Source organism: Triturus cristatus, chromosome 4_2 (assembly GCF_964204655.1).
Source record: "Triturus cristatus chromosome 4_2, aTriCri1.1, whole genome shotgun sequence".
Taxonomy (NCBI): Eukaryota; Metazoa; Chordata; class Amphibia; order Caudata; family Salamandridae; genus Triturus; species Triturus cristatus.
Genome location: NC_140586.1, coordinates 112355554 through 112372058, shown reverse-complemented (window position 1 = coordinate 112372058; position 16505 = coordinate 112355554). Strand labels below are relative to the sequence as shown.

At 46.9% G+C, this 16505-nt stretch overlaps 1 protein-coding gene across 2 annotated transcripts in view; it reads left to right on the top strand.

Annotated features, from left to right (window-relative positions):
- Positions 1-16505, top strand: part of LOC146833110 (uncharacterized) — a 645049-nt gene that overhangs the window by 530756 nt on the left and 97788 nt on the right. For both annotated transcript variants that reach the window (XM_085600733.1, XM_085600734.1), the window contains one exon: positions 12134-12187. In XM_085600733.1, the coding sequence (XP_085456859.1) occupies positions 12134-12187 (54 nt within the window). The remainder of the gene's footprint in view (positions 1-12133; positions 12188-16505) is intronic.

Here is a 16505-nt window from a genome sequence, read left to right as displayed (position 1 = left end):
CTTGGGCCAAGTTGCGCTATAACAAAACTGAAAAATTAACTGTTATACATACCCATGATAAAGCCCAGATAACCATGGAATCTGATGTAAGCAGAGGGCATTCTGCCTATGTGTGTCCACAGTGCAGCAAACGGAAGATTCTAAAGGCCTCGTTTACGTGAAAATGATGCAGCCCCACAAGACATTTTGCTGCCCGAGCGGCTTCATTTTAAAAGCACAGGGATGTGCCATATTTACAGCATTTCGGTGCATCCCTGGTCTCTCCCCTGTGCTGGTGCTAAAACATCAACCATGCCCCAATACAGGGATGAATGTTGTTATGCAGGAAGGGACACCTTCCGGCACAAAAACAATCATTGATGGTGTTTTCCTCATGCCATCAGTGATATAATTTGAGATGTTATCAGTGATGTCATCAATGATGTCACTGATGAATATATACTGCTACAACGCGGTTTTTACACCGCAATACAATCACAATGCGGTTGTTACAACGATCATGTTGTGATCACACAGTGCATTACAACGCAAGTCGTTACAACGACTTGCGCTAGATGGCGCGCTGGATTTAGGAATAGTATGATTTACTATTCCAACTCCAGTTTGTGCAACACTAGGGAAGGTGTTGGAATAGTAAATCATACTATTCCTTAGTCTAGAGTGCCATCTAGCCCAAGGCGTTGTAACGACTTGTGTTGTAATGGCACTGCGTGGTCACAACGCGGTCGTTGTAATAACTGCGTTGTGATTGTATTGCGGTGTAAAAACCGCGTAGTACAGGTTGTTTCCCTTCACTGACCATGTCATGAATGATGTAATAAGTGAGGTCATAAGCAGTGCATAGCGAGCGCGCGAGTAATTAGCTCAGCTAACTATAACTGCTGAATTTTACTGGTTTTGTACGAGTGAAACCTGACCCTAACTATAATGTCCATGTAACCTTTGTTTTTTTCAGTGAATTTCTGAGGTATTTTTTTTATACCATTTCCTAACTATAACGTCCCTGTAACCTTTGGGTTTTCAGTGAATTTCTTAGGTTTTTTAAATGCTAATTCCAAACTATAACATCCCTGTAACCTGTGTTTTTTCAGTGAATTTCTATTCTTTTTAGTAATGGCATTTGCAGATTGGTGGAGAAAGGAGGCGGGCCTCTGAGCAGCTCTCAGGACTCCCACTGTGTAGGAGTCAACAGATAGTACCAAGAGGACTTCATTCCCCAACCAGTAGTGCACCAGGAGGCGCGCTTGCAGAGTGGTGGAAAAAGGGTGTGTGGCCTCCGAAGACCTCTTAGCAATCCTGCTGTGTAGGAATTACTGGAGGTATCAGGAGGGGTTGTTCGCCCCTAAGGACCCTCAGCAGTCCAGAGGACTTCATCCCCCAACTTGTAGTGTGTCAGGAGGCGTGTTTGCAGAGTGATAGAGAAAAGGGGTATTTGGCCCACAAGGACATCCTTGGGGACCTACAACTTCTCCTGTTAGCTCAAGTAAGTCCCACACAGCGTGATTGCTTAGAGGTCTTCGGAGTCCCCACCCCCTTTCTGCAGCACACTGCAAACATGCCTCCTGGCGCTTTGATGGTTGGGGAATGAATTGCCCTTGGCTCTAGAGGGTTCTTGGTGTTCCTGTATGCGGGAGCAATGTTTTCACCTGTTTTCCTTCCCACTTCACAGCTTGCAGGGAAACAGATGAAAAGTCAGCTCCCAGTGGGTGGGAGCATTTTTCCTGCTCTCAGCCCCTGGGAGTGTACTTACTGTCTGCTCTCCCTTTGCAGGAGCTTTAATTTGCTCTTAATAAGCAAGCGCAAACACAGGTTTTCCTGCCCGCACCGATGCAGGCAGAGAAACGGCTATGTCCCTGGGTGGGCTCCCTGGGGCATAGCTGCGACTGGCTGTGGGGGATGGGGTCCACAGTCATCAATGGCTCCAGGAGGGAGGCCATCCAGCCCCATCCCTTTGCAATTTATGGCCTGGCCCCCTCCCTATTGTGCATATCAGCCGGGTCCTGGGGGATGAGGTCACCAGGACGAAATTGGCAGGGGCAGGTTTCATGGCCCCTCTTTCCATATTCTGTTTTGGTTGTTCCCCGAGGGATAGGCTCCCCGGGCTGAAACTGGCTCATGAGGAGGCCAAATGACCCCCCGTCCCGTTATTACTATCAGCCAGGCCCCGGTGGGTGGTGGTCCCAGGGGCCATAATTGGCCTGGGAGGGAGTTCACATGCGCCCCCTACCCTTTATTAGTAATTCTGTTTTCCCCCTGGACCAGGCCCACAAGGGGCCTTTGAAAACAAATGTGCAAGAGACTGCACTTATTTTCTAAAACATTTTTGCAGCAGATACCTTGATCTACCGTGATTTTGCAGCAAAAATGTAAAACAAAATATATTTTTGGCCACTGGCACGGTCCCTCTGGGACGCCACCACCAGGCCTAGGGCATCAGGGTATTCCTACCCTGCCCCCTTTTGTTGTTTTTGTGGTTTATTTGGGACTCAGGCTCAGTACCAAGATAACTGCCAACCCTCTGTGGTTGAAGTGTTGCCAGCCAATCAGATCTCACAATGAGATCTGTCAGTTCCACGGACAATTTGCGTCCCTATATATATATATATATATATAAATCTTTTTTCTTTAATAACTCCAAAACTACTGAGCGAATTAACACCAGATGACAACAAGCATTTGCAATGCAATAGGTCTCGCGTTTTCGAGAGTTTGAGCTGTTGGCATTGTAAATGACAATGCCTTTTATTTATGTGTTTTGGAAACCTGCAAATAGTGCGTAAACACGCACTTTGTACTAATAGTCCTTGCTTAAGAGTGGAAAGGCTGGCAGTATAAGAGGCGCAGTTACTGCCAGCCTCGCTTCTCATAAGCAAGAACTATAAGTAACATCAGTATGAAAGCACTGCCCAACATTCTGTTTTGTAGCTAGGCTTGTGCTGTTTAAATACCCTAAATGCATGCCTTTTTATAGTGTGTGGCTCTCGCTTGTATAATATACATATACTTTTCAAATATGGGTGCCATTTATTGTTTTAGGTATCTCTTTGACCATAGCCTAAGCAGCCTCTTGACACTGTATATGGTCGTGTTGTATCCTTGGCCTGCTGACATTGTATATAGTTGTATTATATGGTGTTTAGTGGTGAGGGATATTGAACAGCTTAGAATAGACCAATTAATTGTTCTGTGATGAATTGCACTGGCTAGAGATCAGCTAACTCTGGCTATAGACCTTTTTTGTCAGAGGCATGCAAGTCTGCACACACTGTACCTGTGAGAAAAGCTCCGGTACCAATGTCCCTCGCCCTGTACATACCCAGTAGAAGGACGCTCACAGTACACCATGAGACATTAAAAGTGATGGACATGGCCTCATCTTTCACATCCCTGTAAATAACCAGCACCCCATAACGTACCCAAGAAGGATAAAAGTTTGCGGTGGTCCTGCTCGGAGTCAAACTAGCACTTGTGCATCTCTCATACACACACATTTCTGCAATAGGCACATTAACCCACTAAGCCACATTTCTTGTCAATGGACCCCATTAGAACCACCAAAGGCTGGTGCTGAAAACTGCTGGCAGGTGCTGAAAACTGCTGACCTGCACAGAATGAATGCTTCAGAGGGAGGTGTGTTCATTGGCGTTCCTGGGCAGGGTTGCCCTTTATGTGAGCTGAGTTTGACAGGCCTGGGTGACAGTACATAACCAACGGAGGCCCCAGTGCTGAGCCCCAAGTGCTTCCCTACTCTGCCTGGAGGTGGTACCCTGGCCTGGCAGCCGCCCACGAGCAGCCCATACATCAGGCTTGGTGAAAGAACATTTTTAGTATCCCTGACTGGAAGGTCCCATGGGTGGCAGGGGAATGTTTTTAAAGGCAGGGGGGTTGCAGTTCGGGGTATCATGGAGGAATGTGCGCTCTCCCCAACCCCAGACTCAGCCCATGAAAGGATGAGGGTGGCTGAGCTGAAAGGCAGGGTCCAGGGGATCACTGGCAAGCTGAGGCCGATGCTTTGGTGAGTCATGGCTTTGTAATGATTGTCACATCGAGGTTAGGATGGAGATGGTGCCCAAGACTTCGGTAGTGTGTTTGCAGAGCCACCTGACATTGATCAGGAGGCAGCTGAGTTGTTCTGGGGGGGCCTGGCTGACAGGGCTGGCATGGTGCTGGTTTCTGCGTTTGTGGTCGGTGCTGGGGAGAAGGTGAACTGACAGCTGCTGCAGGTGAAGGGTCCCGCTGTGGAGCGAGGAAATGAAAGGTTGCAGTTTTTATGTTCGGGGTCCAGCGCATGGAATTCTGTCACAGAGTATCTGTGGGTGTGTGGAGGGCCAGGTTTCCTGTCGCTGGGTTCAGTCCAAGTGCTGACGGGCATCGACAGTCTTGCCTTTGGTGGTCCGTGGTCCTTTGGCATATATATATATTGTCTACTGGCGGTCGCCAGTAGATAGTTATAGTTAGGACCTCGTTTCCATAGGAAACATATTTTTTGTTTTCGCAATAACTTTGTCGCCGGTTGACGAATCTTCCCATAATTTTCAAAACGTATGGCCCATTACGGTCAGCTCCTATCCTAAAAGTTTCGGGATGATTCGCCAAGCGGGGGCCGAGAAAATAGGGGGGTCCCAAAACATGTTTTCTCCATCTTATTTCCCATAGGAAACTTTAGACACGGCTACAGCCCGAACTGCTGAACGGAATTACACCAAATTTGGCAAAATGGTAGCCCTTGGTTCAGAAAGAACTCTTCTTGTTAAATGGTGTAAATCCGTTCATTAGTTCCTGAGAAAATCAAAAAATAGACGTGAAAAAATCAATTTCCAATAGGAAACTTTAGACATGGCTACAGCTCGAACTCCTGAACGGAATTACACCAAATTTGTCAAAAAGGTAGTGCTTGGTTCAGAAAGCACTCTTTTTCTTAAATGGTGTAAATCCGTTCAGTAGTTGCTGAGAGAATCAAACAATAAAAGTTTTGATATCTATGGCCACGGTAGACCCGCGCACCCTGCCGATCACAAGCTTCATTCTAATTGGCTGTCAACACTTCAAACCAGGAAGTGTTGTCAGCCATCTTGTGCCTCGGTAGAATCGAGGCACAAGAAAACAGGAAAAAAAACGCACAAAACAAGAAAAGGGGGCAAGGTAGAAACACTCTGACCCCCTAGGCCTTCTCAGGGGGGTCCCACAAGCACCCCCAGGGCACAAAAAAATAAAATTGTACGAATTCGCGCTGGCTGTGTGAATCCGGCCAGGTCCCAGGAGCAGTAAACAAAATGAGTGGGGGGCCCCAAACCCCCCCACACTGCGCCAGGGACTGCCACCTCCCCGGAGCTTGATTAAATAGTTGGGGGGCATGCATCCCCCTCCAACCCTGGACCACCACCCCCCGGGGCTAATTTGAAACTGTGCTGGGGGGGCACACGGGCCTCCCGCTGCCCTGAGGACCGCCACCCCCGGGGCTTTGGAAATAAAAATAATTATACCTGTGTGGGGGGGCTCAAGCCCCCCCACATGCCCAGGGGACCGCCACCTCCCCAGGGCACTAAAATGCTAATTTAGGGGTCTGTTACTGACCCCTGGGGACCACCACCCCCGGGGTTGTGGTTTGGATGGTAGGGGGGCCACGCCGTTCCCCTCCTGGAGTCAGTGGGGGCATTGGGGCTCCCCCCACGGTCCCCAACAGAGAGGGCCAGCCCCGTGGGATGGGGTCCCCAGGGCTAGAAGTAGCCCGGGAGGGGGGCCACGTGGCCCTCCTCCCCTACAAAACAAAAAAAGCGTGCTAGCCCCATGGCTTGGGGTCCCCGGGGCCATAATTGGCCAGAGGAGGGGGGCCACACGGCCCCCTCCTCAAAATAAATAAAAAAAACACTGGCCAGGCCCCGGGGGATGGGGTCCCTGGGGCCAGAAGGGGCCCGGGAGGGGGGCCATGCAGCCCCCCCCCAAAACAAATAAATAAATAAAGACCGGCCCCCGGGGATGGGGTCTCTGGGGCCATTAGAGTCCTCAAGAGGGGGGCCACGCAGCCACCCTCCCCAAAAAAGTATATATATATTTATGTGGCCAATGCCCCGGGGGATGGAATTGGCCACGGGAGGGGGGCCCATGCATCCCCCTTCCCGTTCAATTTTTTTTTTTCAAATGGGGGAAAGTCCTGGGGGAGGGGGTCCCCAGGGCCCAAAAAAAGTCCTGAGGGTCCCTGGGGTCCAACTAGCCCACCAGGTACCTCCTGTAAGCGCCACGGATCTGTGTTGCAAAGTGTTGTAAAAAGGGGCATGGCCTCAGATCACCTCTCTGCAACGCAGCTCTGTGGCACATACTGGAGGTTCCTGGTGGGCTAGTTGGCCCCCAGGGACCCCCAGTATTGAAGGGGATTTAATTCCCCAATCTAAAACGCTCCACAGGGCACGTTTGCAGAGTGGTTCCATGAGGGGGCGGGGCCTAGGCACGATTGCGTCTTTTTTAATTTAATTTATTTTTTTGGAAGGGGGACTGTGTAGCCCCCCTTCTTTTTTCTTTTTTGTGGCCCTGGGGACCCCATCCCCCAGGGCCTGACCCCCAATGTCAAAAACAAAAAATGTATCACCGGGAAGGGGGCCGCGTGGGCCCCCTTCCCGTGCCCATTTCCGGGCCCCAGGGACCCCATCCCCCGGGGCATGGGCTTTTTTAAAATAATATTATTTTGGAGGGGGGCTGCATGGCCCCCCTCCTAAGGCCATTTATGGCCCCGGGGACACCATCCCCCGGGGCCCTTCTTTTCCATTTAAAAGTAATAATAATAAACAAATAATATTGGGGAGGGGGTCGCGTGGCCCCCCTCCCTGGCCACTTCTGGCCCCAGGGACCCCATCCCCCGGGGCCTGGCCACCTCGTTGGGGACCGTGGGGGAAGCCCCAATGCCCCAATGGTCCCAGCCGGCTCCCCGCCCCCTGCGGGAGCCGGCATTGCATTTCCACATGGGGAGCTGCTAAGATGCAGCTCCCCGTGTGGAAAAGCAATTTGCTTTGGTTTTCTGCTCTCTCTTCCAAAAACCAAAGCAGTTTGCTATGGCAGGGCGGGAGCTGCGAGGCTCCCGCCCTGCCATAGCAAACTACAGTGTCCCGGGGGTGGGCATACCGGGACCCTGCAGGAGCCGGCCCTGGGGGGTGGTGGTCCCCAGGGCCATCAAGGGCTCCAGGAGGGGGGCCGTGTGGCCCCCCTCCCAACATTTTCAAAGCCCCGGGGGTTGGTGGTCCCCAGGGCTGGGGGGTCCGTCACGGACCCCCTAGTTTAAATATTTAGAGCCCCGGGGAGGTGGCGGTCCCTGGGGTGTGTCGGGGGCTTGAGCCCCCCCACACAGGGTATTTTATCAACAAAAAAAATGCCCCCTAAATCACAATTGAGTCGAGCCCCGGGGGTGGCGGTCCCCGGGGCATGGGGGACCTTAGAGGCCGTGTGCCCCCCGCAAATATTCATGGTTTGCCCCAGGGGTGGCGGTCCCCGGGGCAGTGTTAGGGGGGGATTAGGCCCCCCCACACTTTTTTTGTGCATGCCCCCGGGACTTGGCCCCCCCAGGGCCTAATTAGCAACGAAGAGCGGGAGCCCGCGCTTCATTTTTATTTTTCTATCGGCAGGATCCGCGTACCCAGCGCGGAGTTTGCCGATTTAAAAAAATATATATATGTTTTTGGGCCTTAGGGGTCCTTGTGGGACCCCCTGAGCAGGCCTAGGGGTTCAGGGTGTTTCTACCCTGCCCCCTTATTGTGTTCTGCGCGTTTTTTCTTCTGTTTCCTTGTGCCTCAGCTCTACTGAGGCACAAGATGGCTGCCAACACTTCCTGGTTTGGAGTGTTGACAGCCAATTAGCATACAGCTCGTGCTCGGCAGGGTGCGTGGATCCACCGCACCCATAGATATATCTATGATTTTACGTTTGATTCTCTCAGGAACTGCTGAACGGATTTACACCATTTAACCAAAAGGCACGGCTCTGAACCAAGGGCTACCTTTTTGCCAAATTTGGTGTAATTCTGTTCAGCAGTTCGGGCTGCAGCTGCGATTAAAGGTTCCTATGGAAAATTGCATGGGAAAACACGTTTTGCGACCCCCTATTGTCTCGGTCCCCGCTTCACCCCGAGACTTTAAGGATAGGAGCGGACCGGAGCGCCCCAGCAGTTTTGAAAATTTTGCGAAGATTCGTCAACCAGCGCCAAAGTTATTCCAAATAGAATGTTGCGGATTTCCTATGGATAATAGGTCCTAACTATAACTACCTACTGGCAACTGCCAGTAGGTAATATGTATATATGTATTATCAGTTATTTATAGTTACCTGCTTGGTAAAGGTATCAGTGGTAAAGGCAGATGCGTGGTAAATGCATGAACTGTAAAACATTTTTGGTAATGGCATGCGTTGTAAATGCCTGCATTCTAACATCGTATATCCATTCCAACCAGTGCTTAATTTGAGCCAGTGCTTAGCAAAGGTGCCCACCAACACTCCTTTTTTGGGACCGGTGCTTATTTTTTCCCATCAGACATTGACTGAGACCAAGAGAGAGAAAAACACACACAAGTAAAGAAGGAGGAAACAAAAGATGGAAAAACTGCCACAAAATGGAGAAAGCAGTAATGCACATATGTGAGATAAAGGGGTAGGGAGTGTCCATGTGTCATCAAAAAGGCATTAGGTGGATTCAAGTCTGCACATTTAGTGCGTTGACTTTTTGTATTACCAATCACAGAATTGTGAGCACTCATTCTTTTACAAATTAAGCACTGATTCCAGCTCTTACAGCGAATATAAATACTATCTAGAGATGTCTACACACACCAGCTGACATAAATATTTGAATAACAGAATTACAGAGTGCTGCTGTGAGAGTCTCATCTCCCTCAATAACAGTTATTTGGAAGTAGTAACGCGGTTTGTGCATAATACCAGCATCTTAATATGAATAATTCTAATAGAGCATTCCATTTGCAAATATAAAGGAGAAGGTTGTCAATTGGAAAGTACTGGGAGGCATATTTATGAGAGCTTTGCAGCATGCAGCATGACGCAAACTTCTAAGTAACATTTATGAAGCCACACAAAGCCTCTTTGTGTGGCTTTGAATGGCTTAAAAAATCTGTAGTAAGGCAATGCAGCGCAGATCACTGCGTTGCCTAATTCCGCTGAAGAGAGGCGTTCCATGGGCGTTGCAGTAGGTGTTTCCATGCAACTCCCGTGGTTTTTGATGCATTCCCATATTTACAAGGACTTGTAAACCTGGAAATGCAACAAAAAGATACACATTATTGACATTACATTCTGCAGCACACATAGAAAAAGGAAAAAGCCTTTCAGGATTGTTTTTGTGCAGGAAGGTTCCCCTTCCTGCACATAAACAATCCTGACTTCAACACAGGCACCCTTGCACAGGTGTGCTTGCATATTGGCGCTAGGCTGCCAAAAGGGCGGCAGCGCAGGGAGAAAGGACAGGAATGTGCAGTAATGGATAAATACAGTGCATTCCTGACTTTCCCTGTGAAACAGGGCAGCGCAGCAAGGTGACTTACTGTGCTGCCCTGCACCAAGAATTTCATAAATATGGCCCCATGTATCAGAAAACTGACTGCCACTAGCGGCATTGCTCATGCATCATCTTGCCCCCTCTAGAGCCAGGTCTACCCCACCCTCTCAGTGATGTACCATTGAACTAGAAAGAACTGCTCTTGAGAAACAAGAGAAGTAATGCACACTATGTTTGGGTCATTGGGTCCAAGTGTCCACTGCTGGTGACCATAGATAGGGCTGACCATATACCAAGAGTGCAGATTCTACCTAAAAACAATAGTTATGTGGCTGTCAGATTCGTCTCGACCTGGCTTCAATACTTGATCCAATCACAGCAGAAACAGTTTATTGTTATTACTATTGTAGTAAATATTGAACGATTTAACTTTTCCTAAAACCATATTATAAGTGACATCTTACAATAGAATTTTCAAGGCGGTGCACTTTAAACTCAATTAATATGCAGCTGCGCTTTAATAGTTGCAGTGTATTGCATTGTCGATATATTGATATTTTCATTTCAAATTCCCGTCTTTTCCTTTCAAAACCATGACATAATTGTCCAATTTCCTCCTCCGTCCAATCTAGGAGTGTAATGCACCTGGAGTGCTGCTCTTAATGATAATTTGAAGTACTGTGTGACTTGCCTGACTTGAGACATGGAATGTAGGTAAGCACAACGAAGGTGCACTTCCTGTATAGGACACAACCATTCCACTGTTCAGGAGAACTAAGGCTCAACCTCCTCTTGTGACATTTGACTTCTACTCTCAGTTGAAGATAGCAGTCCTCATAGACAACTCCAGAGTTTGCTCAGCAGTGACCAAGGATATTTCTGTATCTACAGGTATTTGTAGTGGGTATGTTGCGTGTAACGCCTTTGACACAATCCACAGTAGAGAAAACATACCACACGCTTGTACACGGGTACTAATACACACAAACTCACACACAATAGCCATCCATAACCTACTGACAAGGATTTATTTATTGCTCATCTTAGAAGAAGCCTGATATAAGAAAATAGAATTAGAATTCAGTGTTTTTTTACACTTTTTACTTTTACTTTTTACTTTTTACGTTAAACTTTCAGAATCAGTCACACAAAAACAGTTAAAATATGTTCTCCAGGGACCCCAAAATTCTTAAATTTACACTGGGGAGAGGGAGATAGAGTCATAGGTAGAGGTAGGCAAAGAGGGAGAGGGGTTTAGATGAAGAAATTGCGGGGCATATCAGCAACAACCGGCGATAATTATCACTAAGCGCACTTAGCTCTAGGATAATTATCGCCGGCTAGCATGGAATTTTATCGCTGAGATAGCGTGCTATTAGCAACGCTTATCTCAAAAGCGATAGAAATCCTAGCGCTAACTGCCAAATGTGAGATTATCGCTGGAAACCCAGCGATAATCCTACGAAGTTTTTCGATAGCTTGCTGATAGGGCCTCACATACTTAGCCATGATATCCACCTTCCATAAGATATCATGGCTAAGTCAGTTTCAAAGCAGGCTTAAGGAAATTAGCGATAACAGAGGTTATCGCTACTTTTCTTGTCGCTATGCTGCTTTGCGTGAGGTGTGATAATAGGAGAAATGTCGCTTAGCGACATTTCTCCCGTTATCCTGGGGAGGAACGCCCACTTTGCATCTCATTAGAGATGCAAAGATGGGCGTTCGGAATTCAGGCGATAAGTCAAGGTTCACACGCTAGCGTGACCTTGCTTATATAGCGATAAAATGATCGCCGCTTTTCGGCCGAAAACAGCTGCAAAAGCGGCGATAATTTTTTATCGCCGCCTTGTAGATATGCCCCTGCATAGGTAGAGGTCACGTAGACAGAAAGTTCACTTTCGTAGGGTGGCCATTGGAGGTTGGGGGCCCTGGACAATTGCCCACTTTGGCGATATATTAAAACACCTCTATGAGAACTTACTCTATAATAAAATAGATGAGCTCTGAGGCCTATCATGATGGGCTACGGTGACTAGACGCCGATCTAAACGTCTATTTGTTTATGAGCCGGCAGTGTGTAAAGTGAATTCCTTTAACCCTATATTTCTCCGAGTTAGTGCATTATTTTAGACAGTACAACTCAAAAAGAGAAGGAGACAAACCTTACAGTTTCTGAGCTTTATTGTCTGAATATCGAGCCCTAATTCAGAGAAAATTTGGGTTAAATGAATTAATCTGACACACAGCAGGTCCATAAAAACAGGCGCCCAGCCCTGCAGTCAGGCAGCGCATCTCATAATGTTACTGTATAAGGCGTATCAAATCCTGAGCACGGCACAGGGGCATTCGTGTGCATAGAATTAACCAACAAAATTCTGGAAAACATTTTGTCTGACCAGTTTTTTTAATAAGAAGTGTTCCTTACAAAGGAATGTGAGTGTCTGGTTTTATCTGTAGCTGCTTAGATGGTGGCTGGGAAATTCAACCTTTTGGTGTTAAAGAACTTGACAGCTGAAGTGAACAAGCACAGAGGTATTTGATGTACTTTTAGCTGTCACCATTTTAGGTTGGTCTGTCAATGAAGGCTGGACTGGGAAAGAGATGAAGTGGTGCCTAACATGAGCTTGTTGTGTTTTTCTCCAGGGTATGATTGGCTTTCCAGGGGACCACGGAGCATCCGGAGAAGCTGGCCCACCGGTAAGTGATATCACATCCAACAAGAACTGGCCAACTTGGTCTGTACAGGAGAAATCTGGATACCTAAATGTTTTTAAAATGTCACATACTGACTTCACATAATCCCGCCAAAAATGTAAAATGGCACTGTCGATGCTGTCATGGTGCCTTCTTCCCATCCTGTTTGGTTCGTTAGCCCGTGGTGGCTTGGTAAATGCATCAACTGATCCTGTTTTCCAGAAGATATCTACTCATACAGATGACAAGTGGTTACCATATGAAGAATTATATGCTATTAAATTCGAGGAAATAAGTGATAAATCATTGGGTAGGCAAACTAGTCTTCAGTTTTCAGTACTCTTTGAGTACTATTTATCACTGTTCCAGACACTGCAGCGCACGGGCAGCGGGACCACTGAAGGAGAGGCCTGTTTTGTCTTGTTTAAAGAATATCTGGTCCAGTAACAGGGTCTTTCTTTAACGTAAGCCCTGCCTAAGTTATGTTGAGCGTACCTAAATAATGATTAGGGCCATATCGAGGAGTATTGTTTTTGTTGTTGTTGTTTTTATTGTTTTTGTTTTTTTAGAAGTGGGGGGGAGGGGGTCTGGTCCACAGTGATGATGGCAGTATAAAGGAAATGAGGTGCAGTGTTGATTGTGGTCACTGGCCAGGGGCCTTCTACTAGCAGGAATGTTTCTGACAAATGTTGAAATGTGTTGCTAGATTCATTTTTTTTGCATATTTTGATTAAGGTATTCTTCTTCCCTAAACATGTTTTTGGAAAATAGTGCATAATGTTGAGTTCTGAAGGACATTGGTCTAATTTCATTGACATTTTTAAAATCAATTGTCGATGAGTTAGGGCATTGAGGGGATTTGACGTTTGTCTTAAAAGTTGTGAAATTTTGAGAGAATCACTTTCTTTCGCTGTGACTTAAATTGTATATATCCACTGCTGGTAATATAAAAATGTGAAAGTGACAACTGTATAGGAAGTAATTCAACACATGTTTTCCTGTATAAAGTTAATGTAACGTGAGTCTGTGAGGCAGGAAAAGAGTGTTTCTCTCATGTAAATTGTATTCTATTCTAGTTAATGCTGACTATGTAGATACCATTATGTATTATAAAAATATAAGTAATATATATTTATATGATAAGTAACTGGTTGACTGGTGATATTATAAACTACGAGGCCAAAAGCTGAGTGGTTTCTAAATGTTACTAGATCACCTAACTGCCAATACCAGATAACATTACATGTTATACTTTATATATTTTTTATATGGCATGTTTATTCAGAAAAATGTTCTTTTCTTTGTTAAAAAGCACATGCAGTCTGTAGAAGGGAGAGATTGTTGAAGCCGTTCTCAACTGTGTGGAGCTAAGAGTGTGCAATGTTTGCAATTTGAATATTCAGATTGTATTTACAAGGTATTCACCATTATATGCCCAAACAACCAATGTCAGATTCTAATACATTCACTGTTAATTGCCAATACATCAACTTTCATATGCACCCCCATCTATCATCATATGCCAATACTCCCATCATCATCCAGCCAAACAGCCAAAATCCCATATGGCTTCACTCGCTACCAAATGTACATAAAAACACAAGTTTACTCCCACATACCCACAATGAAACAACCAGACACTCACAGTTGTACACCAACATATAGCAATAAATATCAGAATTCCCACCAGAAGATCCCACAAAGCTATCACTATATGGCCAAACAGCCAAAATCATATGTTAACACACCCACTGTCATACACCTACTCTACCACCGTTCATCAAGGTTGTCCAGTGTCATCCAGGAACGTAGCAATGCTACTAAATCCTTTTACACATATAAAAAAATTGAGAGCTTGTCAAACACTTCTTATCTCAAACTTTCACAAATCATAGCAGGGTTGAGAGTTAAGGGAGAATTTGTCTTGGGTGTGATGTGGGAAAATTATCGCCTTCCAGTTTTGCTTTTGTGGATGTGGGAGGTGTGTGTGAGGGAGAGTGGGGCAGGGCATAGGTGTCTGGTGGGTTTGTGAAAGTGTATGCAGCTCTTTCAGTATTCTGGCTTTGACTGTGCTTGTGAATGGGGAGCCAGTGAAACTTTCTGAGGTGCGGTGTGATGTGGGTGTGGCATTGAGTATGAGTTTTGCGGCTGCATTCTGGATGGTCTGGAGTCTGTGTAGTTGTTTGGAGATTCTAGCGTAGAGAGTGTTACAGTAGTCCAGCCTACTGGTGATGAGTGCTTGCGTGACAGTCCGTCTGGTGTTCTGAAGCAACAATTTGAATGTCTTTAGCAGCATGTGTAGGATGTGGAAGCAGGAGGTACACATTGCATTGACTTGAGCCGTCATGTTTGTCGTTGTCATCTAGGATGATACTTAGATTTCTTGCGTGGTCTGTGGATGTGGGCAGGGGCAGCTCCTCCGTTATGGCATTGATGCACCACCCTACTGCTGAAAGGCAGCAGATGAAAAATAAAATGATAATAAAATATTTTATCATTTTATTTTTCACTAACTCAGCCAGTTCGCCGAGTCTAGGGCGGGCCGAGGCCATTCTCTGCTTTGCAGCATCAGCAGCAGCCAGGGAGGTGGAGTGGTAGCTGAACTATAATTGCTCACATTGGTTTGGCCATCTGTCTTAGGACGGCCAAACCGACATGCACACTTGGATCTCTCCACCCGAGCTGTGTTGCACAGTCGGGTGCAGAACCAGTGCAGGCTTCCAGGCCCTAATTGAGTGGCATTTCAGCCTGCTCAGAGCAATCCCAGTGCTTCTCTCCTACTGGGTAATTGCATGAGAGCGGCGTCTGGATTGGGTGGGGAGGGGAGCAGAGGAGCTCCATGGCGGCGGGAGCAGAGGAGCATCGAGACAGTATCTGGCAACAGCAGGTAAGTCATTTGTTTTTTTTTATTCCCTCTCCCACGCTGGCCCACCACATGTTATTGGCAGCAGCCATCACTGGCTGTTAGTCCTACCTCAGACGGCCACCAGGTGGAACCCCATGGGGAGATATTTTTGATGAAGACCAGTACTTTTATCTTGTCAGAGCTGAGCTTCAGGCAGGTGGTTCGCAGCCAGTCTGCTACCATGGTCATGCGGTTGGTGAAGTTGGTTCTGCTGGTGTTTGTCTTGTCCGTAAGGGAGAGGATGAGTTGGGTATCATTGGTGTAGGAGATGACGGTGATGTCTTGTAAACAGATGATGTTGGCAAGCAGTGTGATGTAAATTTTGTAAAGAGTAGGGCTCAGGGATGACCCTGTGGTACACAGTATATCAGTTTCTTGACCTCTGATGTGAAGGCTGGCAGTTTGACCCTAAGGATTCTTCCTGTGAGGAAGGAACAGATCCATTTGAGAGCATATCCTCATATGGCAATCTCGTGGAGTCCCCTGATGAGGGTGTTGTGGGAGACAGTGTCAAAGGCTGCAGAGAGACCGAGCAGGATGAGGACAGCTGTTCTCCCCTGGTCCAGGATGTTTTTAATGGCATTGTTTGCCACAATGAGTGCTGTTCTGGTGCTGTGGTTGTATCTGAATTCTGATTGTGTGTTGTCTAGAAGATGGCAAAGTTCTGGTGGGTTGCTTCTGGGTTGCTTGTTAATGGCCTTCTCAATCACTTTGGCTGAATAAGAGAGCAGGGAGATGGGTCAGAAGTTGCTCAGTTGATTCAGTTTGGCAGCGGGCATCTTGAGGATAGCATTGCTTTCTGCAAGTTTCCATTCATGCGGTAAAGTGGTGAACGCTATTTTACTGTGGAAGAAGTTTGATAGGTTGTCACAGAGTTTTTGGGAGGCATCAATCTGGTTGACTGTGGGTGAGAGTGAGGTCAAATCCTTGACAATTGAGAAGATCTCCTTGCAGCTGTTAGAGCGTCCTTCAATGAGGTCCACTAGTGCTTTTTTCATGGTGTCTCTAGTTTGCAGGTAGTTCTGTTAGTGGTGTTGTGTCTGGCTCTCCATTTCCTTTCTAGATGTGTACAGTTTTTTTGGTGTCTTTGAGGTCTTCTGTATACCAACTGGCCTGCTTGTTTGATCTACTATGTTTGCTGGGTTTGATGAGTGCGAGGGAGCCCTTACAGTTCTTGATCCTGAAGTTGTTGATGCCCTCGTTGATGTTTTCTGTGGGGCTAGACGGATCAGTGCTGAGGGCGCTGAGCCAGTCTGCTTCTGTGATCTTGCCCTAGCTGCCAGTTAAAGTACTGAACCTGGTAGGGGTGTTGGCTTGAGGTGTGTTGATTTGTAAGTGGATAATGGAGTGGTCCTTTCATGTGAGCTGCGTTGTGGAGTTGCATTTGATGCTGTCACTTGTGGTGAAAATGGGGTC